The sequence below is a fragment of the Vulpes vulpes genome, chromosome 13 (genome assembly GCF_048418805.1).
Source record: "Vulpes vulpes isolate BD-2025 chromosome 13, VulVul3, whole genome shotgun sequence".
NCBI lineage: Eukaryota > Metazoa > Chordata > Mammalia > Carnivora > Canidae > Vulpes > Vulpes vulpes.
Window position 1 is genome coordinate 82,479,360 of NC_132792.1, and position 14,838 is coordinate 82,494,197.

Genomic DNA, 14,838 nt, shown 5'->3' on the forward strand with positions numbered 1-14,838 from the left:
TTCAATGTAGTAAGAAGATAGAACAATTTTAACATTTATGCACCTAATGACCATTGAAATATATAAAGCAAAAACTATCAGAAATGAAAGAGAAATAGGCAATTCCACAATAATAGAGACCTCAGTACCCTTCTCACAATAATGGATAAGAACAACAAGGCAGAGGTTAAGGAAATAGAGGACTTGGACAGTATGATAAACTAGCTAGATCTGAGAGACACAGAACACTCCCCGCAACAACAATACATTTCTCCAGGGCACGTGGGATGTTTTTAAGGATATACCATATGTTACAGTTTAAGTCTTAATAGATTTTAAAGGATACTTATCATACAGAGTATCTTCCCTGACCATGATGGGAGAAAATTAGAAAACAATAACAAAAGGAAAACTAAAGAATTCACAAAACTGTGGAAATTAACACACTTTTTAAAAATCAGTGGATCAAAAAAGAAACCATCAGAGAGATTAGAAAATACTTAGAAATGAATGAAAGTGAAAACACAATGTACCAAAACTATGGGACACAGTGGAAATAGTGCTAAGGTGAAATCTGTTACTGTAAACTCTTAACATTAAAAACAAGAAATTTCAGTGATTAGTTGGACAATAAATGTTCTGATTTTTAAAAAGAAAGGAAGGAGTGAATGAATGAACCAACAATGAAACTTTACAAATTAAGGAACTAGAAAAAGAAGAGCAAACTAAACACAAAGTTAACAGAAGGAAGGAAATAATAAAGATTAAACCAGAGAAAAACAAAGAGAAACAATGGAGAAAATCAATGAAACTAAAAATATCAACATAATTAACCAACCTTTTGGCTAGATGGACTATGAAAAAAGACTCAAATTACTAAAATCAGAAATGGAAGGGGGAAACATTACTGCTGATTCTATAGAAATAAAGAGAGTTATGAGTATCATGAACAATTACCATCAAATTGGATAACCTTAGTAAGATGGGCAAATTCCTAGAAATGCTGTACCTAGCAAGAGAAAATCTGACTAAACCAATAGCTAGTAAGGATATTGTTGTTGTTTTCTTTTAAAGATTTTATTTATTTATTCATGAGAGACAGAGAAGCAGAGAGAGAGAGGCAGAGACACAGGTAGAGGGAAAAGCAGGATCCATGCTAGGAGGTCAACGGTCAACGGTGGGACTCGATCCCAGGACTCCAGGACCACGCCCTGAGCCAAAGGCAGACGCTCAACCACTGAGCCACCTAGGCATCCCAGTAGTAGGGATATTGAATTAGTATGCCCAAACTCTCTCTACAAAGAAAAGGCTTGACTCTGATGCCTTACTGGTAAATTCTTCCAAACATTTAAAACAACTACCAATCCTTTTCAGACATTCCAAAAAAATTGAAGAGGAGAGAATACTTTCTAACCTGTTTTATGAGACTAGCAATATCCTGACACAAAAGCTAAACAAAGACACTACTAGGACAGAAAACTACAAACCAATACCCTTTACAAATACTGATCTTTTATTTTTTTAATTATTTTTTTTAATATTTATTTTATTTATTTATTCATGAGAGACAGAGAGAGAGAGGCAGAGACACGGGCAGAGGAGAAGCAGGCTCCATGCAGGGAGCCCAACGTGGGACTCAATCCCAGGACTCCAGGATCAGGCCCCAGGCTGAAGGCGGCACTAAACTGCTGAGCCACTGGGCTGCCCCAAATACTGATTTTTTAAAAGATCTTTAACAAAATACTAGCAATCAGAATGCAGCAGTATATTAAAAGGATTGTATATCCTGACCAAGTGGGATTTTTTTCCTGACTTCAAGGATGGTTCAACATATAAAAAATGATTAGTATAATTTGCCACATAAATGGGGTAAAGAAAAACAACCCCAGGATTATTTCAGTCGATGCTAAATTAGCATTTAACACAAAATTGAACACCTTTCATGATAAAAACTTCACAAACTAGGAATAGAAGGAAACTACCTCAACATAATAAAAGCCATATTGAAAAACCCACCTCAAACATCATACTCCATGGTGAGTAAACACTGAAAGGATTTCCTCTAAGAAACAGGAACAAGGCAAGGATGCCTGCTTTCCTCACTTCTCTTCAATATAGTACTGCTAATGCTAGTAAGAGCAATTTGGCAAGAAAAAGAAGTAAGGGGCAGCCAGACTGGGAAAAAAAAAAGAGAGAGAGAAAATCATCTCTGATGATAGGATGTTATATGTAAAGAAACCCTGAAATATTACACACACACACACACACACACACACACACACACAAAACCTCTTAGAATAAATGAATTCAGTAAAGTAGCAAAATATAAAACCACAAAAAAACAGTTGCATTTCTATACACAATCAGAAAAGAAAATTACAAAAGCAATTCCATTTATAATAGTATCAAAAAGAATAAAATACTTAGGAATTAACCAAGGAAGTGAAAGTCTTGCTCACTAAAAACCACAAAACATTGCTGAAAGAAATTAAGACATAAATAAAGGGAAATACATCCTGTATTCATGGATTGGAAGACTTAATATTGTTAAAATGTTTACACTGCCCAAAGTGACCTACAGATTCAATGTAATCCCTATCAAAATAACAATGACATTTTTGCAGAAATAGAAGACAACTCGTTCTAAAATTCATATGGAATCTCAGGGGACCCAAGTAGCCAAAACAATATTGAAAAAGAATAGAACTGGAGAATTCATGCTTCCTGATTTCAGAACTTATTAGAAGCTACAGTAATCAAAACACTCTGGTATTAGCATAGAGACAGATGTATCATCAATGAATGGAATAGAATAGAGAGCTCAGAATAAACCTTACCTATATGGTCAAAAGATTTTTGACAAGTGTGCCAAGACCATTCAATGGGCAAATAGTCTTTAAACAAATGATGCTGGGAAAACTGGATATCCACATGCAAAGTAATGAAGTTAAAGGCACTTGGGTGGCTCAGTCAGTTAAGCATCTATCTGCATTTGGCTTGGGTCAGGATCTCAGGGTCCTGGGATGGAACCCTGAGTCAACCCTCTGCTCAGCAGGGACTCGCTTCTCCCTCTGCCCATCCCCACTGCTTGTGCTTGCTCTCTCTCTCTTCCTCAAATTAGCAAAAATCTTTAAAGGAATTTTTTTTTAATTTTAAGAATTAAAAAAAAAAAAGAACGAAGTTAGACTCCTACCTAACACCATATACAAAAAGTAACTCAAAATGGATTAAAGACCTAAATGTAAGACCTAAAATAATAAAATTCTTAAAACACAGGACAAAAGTTTCATGACATTAGATTTGGGAATGACTTCTTGGATATGACACCAAAGGCACTGATTTTTAAAAGTGAACAAATTGGAGTTTATGAATATAATAACTTGTGTTCATTGAAAGATTTTATCAAGAGAATGAAAAGGCAACCTACAGAAGAGGAGAAAATATTTGCAAATTACATATATAATAAAGGATTAATATCAGAATATGTAGAGAAAATCCTGAAACTCAACAACAGAAAAGACGACCTAATTAAAAAGTGAGCAAAGGACTCAAATGGTCATTTCTCCAAGGAAGATATACCAATGACCAACAAGCACATGGAAAGGTTCTCTGCATCATTAATCATTAGGGAAATGCAAATCAAAATAACAGTGAGATACCACCTCCCACACCTTAAAGTGGCTACAATCAAAACAAAAACTAGAAGACAACAAATATTGGCTAGAACGTGGAGAAATTGGAACCCTGTGCACTTTTTGGAATATAAAATGATACAGGTTGCTGTGGAAAACAGTATGGTGTAACTCCTCAGAAATTTAAAAATAAAATTACATGTGATCCAGCAATTTTAATTCTGATTATATAAGGAAAAGAATTGAAAGCAGAAAAAAAAAAGAAATCAGAGTTGCAAAGAGCTACACATCCATGTTCATAGCAGCAGTATTCATAATAGCTAAAATGTAGAAGCAACCCCAAGTGTCCATCAATGGATGAATGACTAAGCAAAATATAAAATATCCATACAGTGGAATATTACTTAGCCTTAAAAACGGGGAAATTTTGCAATAGGCTACAACACTGACGAACCTTTAGGACATTTTGCTAAGGGAAAACAACAGTTACACATAAAAGGCAAAAACTTAAAAAAAAAATCAAAAACTATGACTCTATTTACATGGGATTCTTAGAGTAGTCAAAGTCTTAGAGACGGAAAGTAGAATGGTAGTTACTAGGGGCTATAGGTAGGGGAGAATGGGAAATTACTGTAATGGTTACAGAGTTTCAGTTTTACAAGATATGAAGAGTTATGGAATGGAAGATGGTAATGGTTGTACAACGATATAAATATCTAATACCACCAAACTGTACAGTTAAAAATAAAGACACTAAGGGCATCTACACATGGCTCAGTAGTTTAAGTTATGGGGTTGAGCCCTGTGTTGGACTCTGTGCTCAGTGGGGAGTCTGCTTGAAGATTCTCTCCCTTTGCCCCTCCCCTCGCTTGTGTGCACTTTCTTGCTCTACAATAAATAAATCTTTAAAAAAAATAAAGACATTAAATATATTTTATGTATGTTTTACTACAATGGGAAAAAACTTTCTATGAGAAAAATACTTACATATTAAGATATTAATAGAACATTGACTTGATTTCTTATACACACAGAATTTGTAGTGATTAAAGTTCTTTAGTGTTTTGATTTACTTAATCAGATTATATCAAGAATATTAGGAGCTGACCTTGGTTACTATCTATAATTGGTGTTTGGCCAGGCCCATTAAATATAATAGAGATCCAATTAAATCACATAATGGATTTCTGTATCTTTCTTGGTTGTGGAAATTGTATTATTTTTATTCTCACTAGATTTCTCTTGGTGAGACAGTCCAAATAGATCACTTTTAACTTTGTATTGACTTTCATTCTTCATCCACAACATTGCAGCAGGCTTACTTTGCAGAGAGTAGGAAGAAGTACCAAAAAAAAAAAAAAAAACCTTGGTGAGCAACAATTTATTTCTAATGTTCTCCTTATGTTTTCACAGTGTGAATCCAGAACCATTCAAACCCTAAAACATTCTCCTTTTAAACCCTGTCCCAAAATATTACTAGGCAGAAGAGAGCAGTGTACAATATTAACATCAAAACTGGAATTTATTTTTCAAAATTTAAATAGAGCTTGATTTAAACCTAAGGAATAATGTTTTGATAAACATCAGGAAGAAAAAAAATTTATATTTCATCTTTAAAAGGGAGAAACAAAAGGACTGTACACTTGAGAATTTTGGTATGATATGGGAGTCTTTTTGGACATGCGGAATACATATTTTCACACATATTTTACATGCCTGAGACTGTAATTGCCAAATTCTGTGGAATATAACATGAGGGCATGTATATATACAAAGCTGAGATGATAGTTGTGTTTTTATGTATGACTTTGAATGAATATTATGAAATATTCTTTCTTTTTTCCTCTCCATTTCTGTAGGAAAGTTTATCTTGCAAAGATTTTTCTGTAACAATCCTCACAGTATCCCCATAAGGACCGCCAATATTAAGCCTCTAATGAAATAAACATTTCATCTTTGAATGCTGTGTTTGTCACAAATGACGAGGGGTTTTCTGTTAGAAATTAAAAAATCTAAGATTTTTATTTTGTAAGAAAGTTCATTCCAGTTTGGTTAATTTCATTTCTGTAGAGCCTCCAAAATTCTTGCCCATATCATCAACACCCCAGCCAGAGAGACGACAGCCACCCCAGAGACGACATTCCATTGAAAAGGAAACACCCACTAATGTAAGACAGTTTCTGCCACCGTCCAAGCAGAGCTCCCGATCTCTTGTAAGTAGCTGGAAGCCTTGATAGTGACTTGAGAATCAGTTAGAGACGTGTTATCATTAGCTTTCTTGAGACGATGATTAGGAAGAAAAAAAAACTTCCAAACTTTAAATAGCTTTATTTTGTTTTTAGTATCTAAAGAAAACCAGCTGTCACAGTAACTTAAAATGACATTTGACCATTCTTTATTCATTTTAAAGTACTTTTTTTTCCAGAAGATTTATCAGTGGTTGAAAATATGTGTTATTATTAAAGGAATGCTTTCTTTTTTTTCAAAGGGAATTAGTGCACTTAGAAATCATTAAAACTTATCAAAAAGTTAGAGTCTGACTACTGCACACTATTTTATCAAGGCAGAAGTGTGAGGGGAGAATTTTGATCTGTTACAAACCATTGTCCATTGTTTTCAAGTGTGTTTCATGATCTTGGAGCCAAAGCTGCTGTTTGCACTAGATGATGGTTTTGCTGTTTTCCCAAGATTTCCAGGTTGGTGTAGTGGCTTTTGATTCCCAGGACAGTAAGACCCTGCCAGAAAGAAGTAACAGATCCTCTAACCAAAGGACATCTGCAAAGATTCTTTTGTAGTCCCACTTGACTTCACAGATATTTGCAGGGGAGATGAAGACTTCAGTCAGTAATTCTACCAGCAAACTAATATCTAATGTTTACTCAGGTATTCATGAATAAAAAGCCCTGGAATATGCTTACTCCATATTTTCGTTCATATTTTTAGGCTATCTTGAATCATCAATGGTTCAAATGAAGCAGTTATAGATGTCCCTCCCTCAAAGTAGAGGAATTTAGTGTGGTTACTGTGAAGATACCAAGTTTGAACAGATTTATGGTGTTGAAATTTAATCTCTGTTCCCAAACAGTTCGATTAAAGAACCAATGATTTTATGTCAGTTCCTGGTAGAATTTCTCTAACTGCTAAATAATCACTGAAACATTGAGTAAATATAGCTTTACCAGTTGTTTACCAGTAGAAAAACAATTCTAACCAGACAGGTTTCAAAGTTCAAAATCCAAAGACTTTTGTTAATGTGAAAAACTTACTTCTTTAGCAAAATAGAGTTATTGCCACAGCTTAAAAGTGTGTAAGAGACCACAGGTCCCCAGTAATTAGGAGATTCTTCTCTTCACCCAACTTTTCTCTTAGAAGCCAGCTTATCATCATTCAGCTCTGCACCTGGCCTTTTGATCATAGGACACCATTGTTAATGTTAAATTTAAAAACTGTCAATGTGGAGGAACTGTCAGATCAGTTAAAAGGAATTTCAGCTACTAAGACAAGTTCCGGCTAGAACAGAAATACCATAGAAGTAATAGAAGAAAGACTATCAGCCCACATCGTGGGCCCAGAGGTATATTTCCTGACAACGGGGAACTCTTAGTGTGTGCTGGGTCAGGCTGTGAGTTATTTTTTGTGGAGAAAAGCAAGATAAAACCAATCTGCAACTTCAGAGAAGAGTCTCTGTGAAAGGCAGTGGGAAAGCACTGCTTGGTGTTCAGGTTCCATGTGGAACCAAGTTCCCTGGGAGCGCCCAGGGCACCAGCTGATACAAGGTAACATCTAGGTTACAGTAGTGACCATTCTTGCTAGTAGCTTATCTTGAAAAATTCATAAAGCCACACTCATCTTGGGGTAGTACCCTCTAGACTGTTAAGTATTGTTTTTAAAGGTATGACAATTAATTTGAAACTTTAGCTATCTTTAAGAAAACAAGGAATCCTTTTGTATTTACAATCCCTCCACTGAAAATGGCAGAAATGTCTTCATTGGTATTCATTTTTTTATTTTTATTGTATCTCCCTCTCTTTCCTTAGAATGTTGAAATGTAATTTTTTTTCATCATTTGTTCCAATGATTAAGGATTATTGCCCATCTAAATGAAAGGCAACTTGTCTTTCAGTACCTTCCCCAGGGGCTGGGGGACAAGCACTGCTTGGTGGCATGTCCCACCCCCTCACCCCTGCCTTCACAGGCACAAGGGCATTTGCTCACAGGACAGCCAAGTTAGCAACATCTTAAGTCTCTGCTGTGTGAACTCCAAGATCCTCTAGGTATGGTTTCATGATGTTTACGGATTTATATGTACGGGAACAGACAGTGGTGTGGGCACACACATGTGGGATCAACCATTAATGTCCTCAGTGGTGGTTTGGTTTCATTTTGTTTTTCTTTCATGCTGTGTAACCACTATTTGTAGGTCACTCATGTTCAGCATTATTTTCTCCTTTTCTTTTCCCCCTGCCATTTTCTTTTTCCCTTATCTATTGTTCAGGTTCCTAGGATAACCAGTGTTTGGCCAAGGACGCCTTTCCGACCACTTTTTTCTACCATACAAACAGCTTCTCTGCTCAGCTCTCATCCTTTTGAAGCAGCCATGTTTGGGGTAGCAGGGGCTATGTATTATCTATGTGAGAGAGCTTTTACCAGCAGGTGGAAATCCTCAAAGGTTGGCCTCTTTCTGCTGGTTCTGGGAATTATTTTACTCTCTATCTCTTTGACAGTGATACCGCAACTCCTGTGCTCTGAACAATTAACAGCTTAGATGGGCACTTTGCTTCTGATCGTTGATTCCAGTCTTTTGTAGGATGCATAGATTACACCATGATCTCAGTTGAAAGGAAAATGACCCTGAAAGGACAACAAACTCAAAATGCAGCATCAGATTAGAGGGACCTGTGAGTGACCCAGTTGTATACCAGGAGGAATGCCATCTCCTCTCCATGTGCAAGGCACTCCCTGAGAGCCATGGGGTGCTGTCCTCCCAGGGTCTTCCCGCCATCAGGACAGAGCTTACTCCCTCCCTTGGCTGTCAGAGCAGCCTCCGGCCAGCCCACATAACCATGGGAACTCTGCCATCCATAGAACTATAGCCTTCCCCGTTTCTCACACACCCCACCATGAGCTCCAGGGGGCTGTGCCCCCACAGCAGGTGCCCATCCTGTGCTCAGAATGTCTCTGTTCCCCAGCACCTTTCATAAAGCTGTGTTGTGTTGGTCAGGGTATTATGTGGTTTTTATGACAACTCACTTCTCTGTAGAAATTTTAAGCTTTTCTTTTATTGATGTGGTTATTTTAAATAATTACGCATTTCATTATTTTTTTAGATTCTCATACAGAATATAGTTTTTAAAGAAAATACAATACTTGCCAAACCCCAGTGAAATAAAGAAGTTCTTGAACTATGCCCTATTTGTTGAAAGCTTCCCCTGCCCCCAGAGTAGCATGCCTTGCAGACTAGCGTTTGCAGCTGCTCTGTTCCACCTCCTATAGCATTCTGTCTTTCCTAGGTCCTTTATTTACGAAACATATCCTTGACAAATGAACCAGCAGCTGGTTTCTTTATTATTCTTTATTATGCATCTTGGTTTGGAAAAGAGAGTCTGAATGTGATGAAATATATCAAATTCCTTTCTCTTCTTTACTTGTCATGAAGTAGAGGATAGATCTCTATTCTTTCTCCCATTTTAGATCTGGCCCTTTGGCCAGTATGTGGTCAGGTGCAGGGATGGCATTTTAAGTCTTGTCACTGTTACTGCTGTTACTGAAGATCTGTGGGCATTTTCATTTTTATTTTCAAACCTCCCCAGAGATCTCTGTATACTAAGGCTAAACTTGATGTAGGCAGAGTTCACTTTGAGTTTAAAAGTTAAACTTGAAAAAAAGAGAAATTAAACTTAAAAGGTGCTGTTTTAATTTAAATCTACTTTGGGTTTATTAAAAACTCAAGGAAATAATGCTGGTTTTGGATAATTTTCAAATACCTGCTACTTATATAAAGTCTTTGCTCCTTGAGAATACTATATAAAATATGCACATTCCCATTCTCTCTGTGGCTCAGTAACCAGAGTATACATTATGCTCTGAAATTTCCCTGCTCCCTAACTCTGACCCCTCTGAGGGTAAATGTAACCAGAATATTTTGAACAAAAACTCACTGATGCCAAGTGACATACATAAAAAATAAGTTCTAAGGGCTCATCTGTTCTATAGCATATTGTAATCTTTATTAAAAACTCTTTCAGATTTAGCTTCCCTTTTCTAAATTTAGGAGTCCGATTAAAGCACAGCGAAGCCAAGGGATTTTAGAGTCCATGTGTGGCTTTGACAGAGTTCAGGCAATGGGAGGAGTGACTAACCCCAGTATAAAGCTCTCACTCACTGTTAAAAGCCCTGAGTGCTCCTCACATTTTGGAGCATTAGTATCTCAGCAATATCTGTTGAAGTTAAGGCTTAATTTGGCTTTGGGGATGTTGAATTAGTACTTTTGTCAATTGAAAAAATAATGAAAACTATCCTAGTAACTATTTATTATTTTCTTTCATGTTGCATTGAAGTTTTGTTGTCCTTGGGAAAGCACTAGAATTAAAACATTAGCATTTGACCCGATGGAAATTATTTTACTCAACAGTAATTTGCTTGAAAGTTAAAAAAAGAACAAGAATACACACATACGCCAATACAGTTTCTTATTATGTCCTATGAAGTCCTTGATTTGCATATGGTTCAAAGCAGCAAGTTGAAAGTATGCTTGACTAAGTCCATTTGTGACTTAAGACTGAGAAGAGGGAAGTAGAACCTATCAGGTCTATTGTGTGTACTAGGATATCCCTGCAAATAAAAAGGATTCCCATCTACCGGAAACAAAGGTTTACCAGCCCAGGCATCTTAGTTGTAAAGTTAATTATTAAACTGGCACTATTTTGACATCTTCCCACCTTCACAGCAACAAATCTCAGGTAGTCAGTGTCTGGTTAGTTGCTAGATTCATACATTAGATTGTTCCAGCTCAGCGGTTTTGTCACATAGTTAGCTGTCAGAAAATGCACCATAGTCACACTCATCACTAATGAATAAATGACCGTAGGAAAGCTGCTTATGAAATATGTTAAAATATGTTAAAAACTGAGAAAAGCTATCATTCAGATGTGTGCAGCCAACAATGCTTATCTCATGCACAATCTTAGTGGCCTAACCTTCACACAGGCAGTGCATTGTTCCCACTTGACACTAGGCTGTTTTCTCAGGGTGGGGCAAACCAGAGTAGATACTGGACAAGCCAATATAATCCAGTTATCTTTGAAAGCTTTTCCCATTGAAAGACAAAATTATGTGATGGTGATTTTTTTAAAAATATTTTAGACATCTTAGAGCAAATGATATAATCTTCCTGAACAGAATACCTTCCCACCCTCCAAAATACTATGCTCTTCCTCTTAAAAATTCAATTGCAGGATTTTTCTGCAAAACTTTTTAAAGCAAATTTAACCTTCTTTAAGTCAGCCTGGACAGAGATAATTTTGTATTGATTGTTAGTAAGAAGCAGTTCTTCAAACTATTTCTTTTGAAATGCTAATGTTTGCAACCTAGATTTGTTTTTGTTTTTCTGATTGAAAGACAGAACTGAATGTTAAAAACTCCATAAACTGACTGCATTCATAGTCATGTGCTTTCTCATTTGGCTTGTTTGATTCCAGAATGCCTGTTAGCAATGCTATTGTGTGTGTGTGGGAGTGAATTATAATGTGTTTGTACTGAGAACATTAAGTTTCAGTGTCCCTACACCACAATGGCCCCTGTGAAGCCTGGCAGGGTGAGAATGCACAAGACCATTCTGTCTTTCTATTAGATCCACCAATCAAACGCAGAGCCGAATGGGAAGTAAATGGGGGTGAGGCTCTTTATTCAGTGGGATCAGTTACATCAACATCTTCCTTGGCTGTTTTTAGGGAAAACATTAACATAAGACAGCCAGCATAAATATTTATTGTGAAATTCTTAAGATTTTCTCCACGTCTTTGCAGTGCTGACTGTGCATTCAACAGTCATTTAAAACTAATAACAGAAATCTTAGAGAACTGTGGGGTAGTCTGTAGAGGTTGCCTCTTGGCTGTAAACTGCACCAGTAGTTACATAGTCCAGTTCCACTCGTACCATTAGGATTTTTTAATGATATGCTGATGTAACTTACCACTAAATAATGCTTCTCAGTATAAATTACTAACCACCTTCTTTTGGCTATTCTGGGTACCACAGACCAGTTTTCTAAATAGTACCAGTGTTGCAGATTTGCTATTTATTAGCATATACTATACAATACAATAGGAAGCAATAATGTCTTTGAAAAATCACAAGGAGAAAACAGACTTCAATTTGGTTTAGAACAAGAAAATTTTCTTCAAGATTTCAATGCATAGATACATGGCTCTGCTTAACGGAATAGAAACTTGAGGCCAAATATGTACCCAAATGTGAGGAACTTTTCCTTTCCTGGAAATTTCAGTAAACCATAATGTTTGACATTATAGGTCCCCAGAAGTTTTCTGCCATCTGTTGTCTTGTGTAATTAGAAATTATGTGGTCCCCAGAGTGAGCCATCTCTGTTCCACAGTTCATTGGGAAACCTCCTTTCTTCTCTGAAGCTACTAACCAGGTGTCTGATCTGAAGGGAAACTGCACAGTGCCAGAAAAGGGGGGGTGGGAGTTTCTTATTCATGTGGAATTTTGAATTTCAGGAGGAATTTTGCTATCCAGTGGAATGCCTAGCTCTTACTGTGGAGGAAGTGATGCATATTCGTCAGGTCCTGGTGAAGGCAGAACTGGAAAAGTACCAACAGTATAAAGATGTCTACACCGCCTTGAAAAAAGGAAAGGTAGAGCTATTTCAAGTTGATTGATAAGTAGGATTAGAAGAATGGTCAGTGCCAGGCTTGGTCTCCTGAGGGAGTGGTCTCCTGGCAGCCAGATGGTAGAGGGGATTTTAGGAGATAAGAAGCTTATTCTCTAATACACAGTTCCTGTTCTGCCTTGCTTACAAAAAAAAAAAAAAAAAAAGGTATTTTTGTTTCTCCCTGAGAAATCAAAAACTGTGGAAGATTTAAAACAACCATAATAAATAACGGCATGCCTGCATAAAACCATGTGTGCATTTTAAAGGCTTGTAAAGAATATGTATCTGAGAAAGAGACTGTCTCAGAATTTCTTCAGATTGATTCCATGATGCTAAGCCTCTGAGAGCTATGACCTATTGCTACCTTTTAAAAGTTTAATTATAAGTAAATAAAGAGCCAAATTATAATTATCACAGAGCCAAACTTGAAAACAGAGTTTCTGAATTCTCTTTTTCCTTTTGTCTGCTAAACTTCCCCAATCTATAAATGTAAAGCATATTTAGACACATAAATTATGAATTAACTGCTGGCAATGCTTTTTTCTCTCTTTCAATTTGTCTTTCTAGCTCTGCTTTTGCTGCCGAACCAGAAGATTTTCCTTCTTCACCTGGTCTTACACCTGTCAGTTCTGTAAGAGGTAACGTTTTTGTTTGTTTTTTGTTTTGTTTTGTTTTGTTTTTGTAATTGATGACAGTAGTCAAATACCAATTACATTTATACTTTAATGATTTTTCTACACAAGGAACAGCATTAGAGATTACCTAGCCCACTGTCATATTGTGCCATGCTCGTGGGTTAAATAATACTGATTTCTTCAAAAGAGCAGAGCAGTTACTTGGTATTAAACCTAGATAATGTTTCTCTGCATGTATTTCCTTTATATGACCAAAATCATTCTAATAACCATATTTTCTGTTTAAACAGAAAAAAATTAGATGCGATTGTCTTAGTCTTATGATTCCCTTGATAGACAAATAAGAAAATCCCAGACAGATAGATGTAAGTTGATCCTTCTACAGGAAATACTGTAAGAGTTAAGTTTTACAGGTTGTCTTCTTGGTGATCCACAGTTGTATCAATTTGGTGGAAAAACCAGAGTTTTTGCAGTTTATTATAGAAATTCACAACCACTCAGTCATTGGCTTCTCTGACTTTCCAGTCACATCTATGGTATCATGCTGAGTAACACTTCTGATTTTGTATACAGGCCGGTGTGTTCACAGTGTTGCAAAAAGGTAAGCTAAGCTTGGTAAAATTATAAATGATGTTCATTTTAAGGAGTCTACCTCTTTAACAGTACTGCTCATTCTTGGTTTTATTTGGGATAATAGATGCGGCTGCCCTCCAAACCATACTCCACTCTTCCCATCTTTTCATTGGGACCTTCTGCCTTGCAAAGAGGGGAAAGTTGTATGAGGCCAGAAAAGCCCACCACTGGCCACCATCGGCCACTCCGGAGCATGGCCAGGTGAGCAAGGGGCCTGGGACCTCAGAGCATCCTCTGTAAAAGAAGATTTCTCCTTTTGAGGACTGCTGACGAGGTGGGGTTTTGACTCCAGGTGGTTTGGGTTGGCCCGGTGGCTGTGTGTGGCTGGGTGCTTGGTTTTAATGTAGTTTTGACTTGCATGCGAGTCTCCAAAACTTCCCAGAGGTAACTTGTCAAGGGGTAATGGCTGGTTACTTGAAGCATACTTGAATGTCATCATTTCTTTTCTACTTTAGAAATAATCACTTTTATGGGTCCTTTAAAAGTCATCTTTAAAATTGACCTTGTTTTCAGTGGAGTTGAAAACTTGCATGTAACAGTCTTATCTTTCTTTCCTTCTTTAATTTTAGAAAGCAAATTGTGTAGTTCCGGGTTTCCAATGGTCTGCAATAACTTTGGCTTGTCTTCCTCTTGGAAATAGGACAGAAATAAAGCTTTATGCCAAAAGCTTTATGGCAATTTAAAAAAAAATTGCCTGAATATCAGTCCCTTTGCATTTAATGCAGAGTAAAGTTAGTATTGATCTTCAAGAAAGGACAAAAGGGATTCAGGCCAGCTTGCCTCACACACACACACACACACACACACACACACACACACACACACACACGGGGCCAAAAAATGGAGTTTTATATACCAGCTGCCCCCTGTCGAGGAGGGACACTGGTACTGCTGCTTGAGTGTTGGGTGGTGGGATTCCTGCACACCACAGCTGTGGGCAGTGAGGCAGGGAAGCCAGGACCCCAGCAGGTGACTGCTGCCGCCCGCCCCCCCCACCACCACCACCACCCGGGCTGTCCACTCTGCCCAGAGACCCTGCTGGCTCCTCCATGATGGCCTCCAACTTGGG

The 14,838-nt window shown here is 37.2% G+C and overlaps 2 protein-coding genes across 5 annotated transcripts in view; one reads left to right on the forward strand and one right to left on the reverse strand.

Moving 5' to 3' along the window:
* Positions 1-14,838, forward strand: part of SPIRE1 (spire type actin nucleation factor 1) — a 206,069-nt gene that overhangs the window by 186,893 nt on the left and 4,338 nt on the right. For 2 of the 4 annotated variants that reach the window (XM_072734854.1, XM_072734851.1), the window contains 6 exons: positions 5,682-5,824; positions 8,107-8,280; positions 12,347-12,484; positions 13,069-13,139; positions 13,710-13,737; positions 13,834-13,970. In XM_072734854.1, coding sequence (XP_072590955.1) covers positions 5,682-5,824; positions 8,107-8,280; positions 12,347-12,484; positions 13,069-13,139; positions 13,710-13,737; positions 13,834-13,970 — 691 coding nt within the window. The remainder of the gene's footprint in view (positions 1-5,681; positions 5,825-8,106; positions 8,281-12,346; positions 12,485-13,068; positions 13,140-13,709; positions 13,738-13,833; positions 13,971-14,838) is intronic. The other 2 variants (XM_072734852.1, XM_072734853.1) reach the window with 1 other exon arrangement.
* PRELID3A (PRELI domain containing 3A) overlaps positions 6,173-14,838 on the reverse strand; it is a 49,913-nt gene continuing 41,247 nt past the window's right edge. Inside the window, exon 6 of the mRNA XM_072734858.1 lies at positions 6,173-6,346. Coding sequence (XP_072590959.1) covers positions 6,239-6,346 — 108 coding nt within the window. The 3' untranslated portion in view covers positions 6,173-6,238. The remainder of the gene's footprint in view (positions 6,347-14,838) is intronic.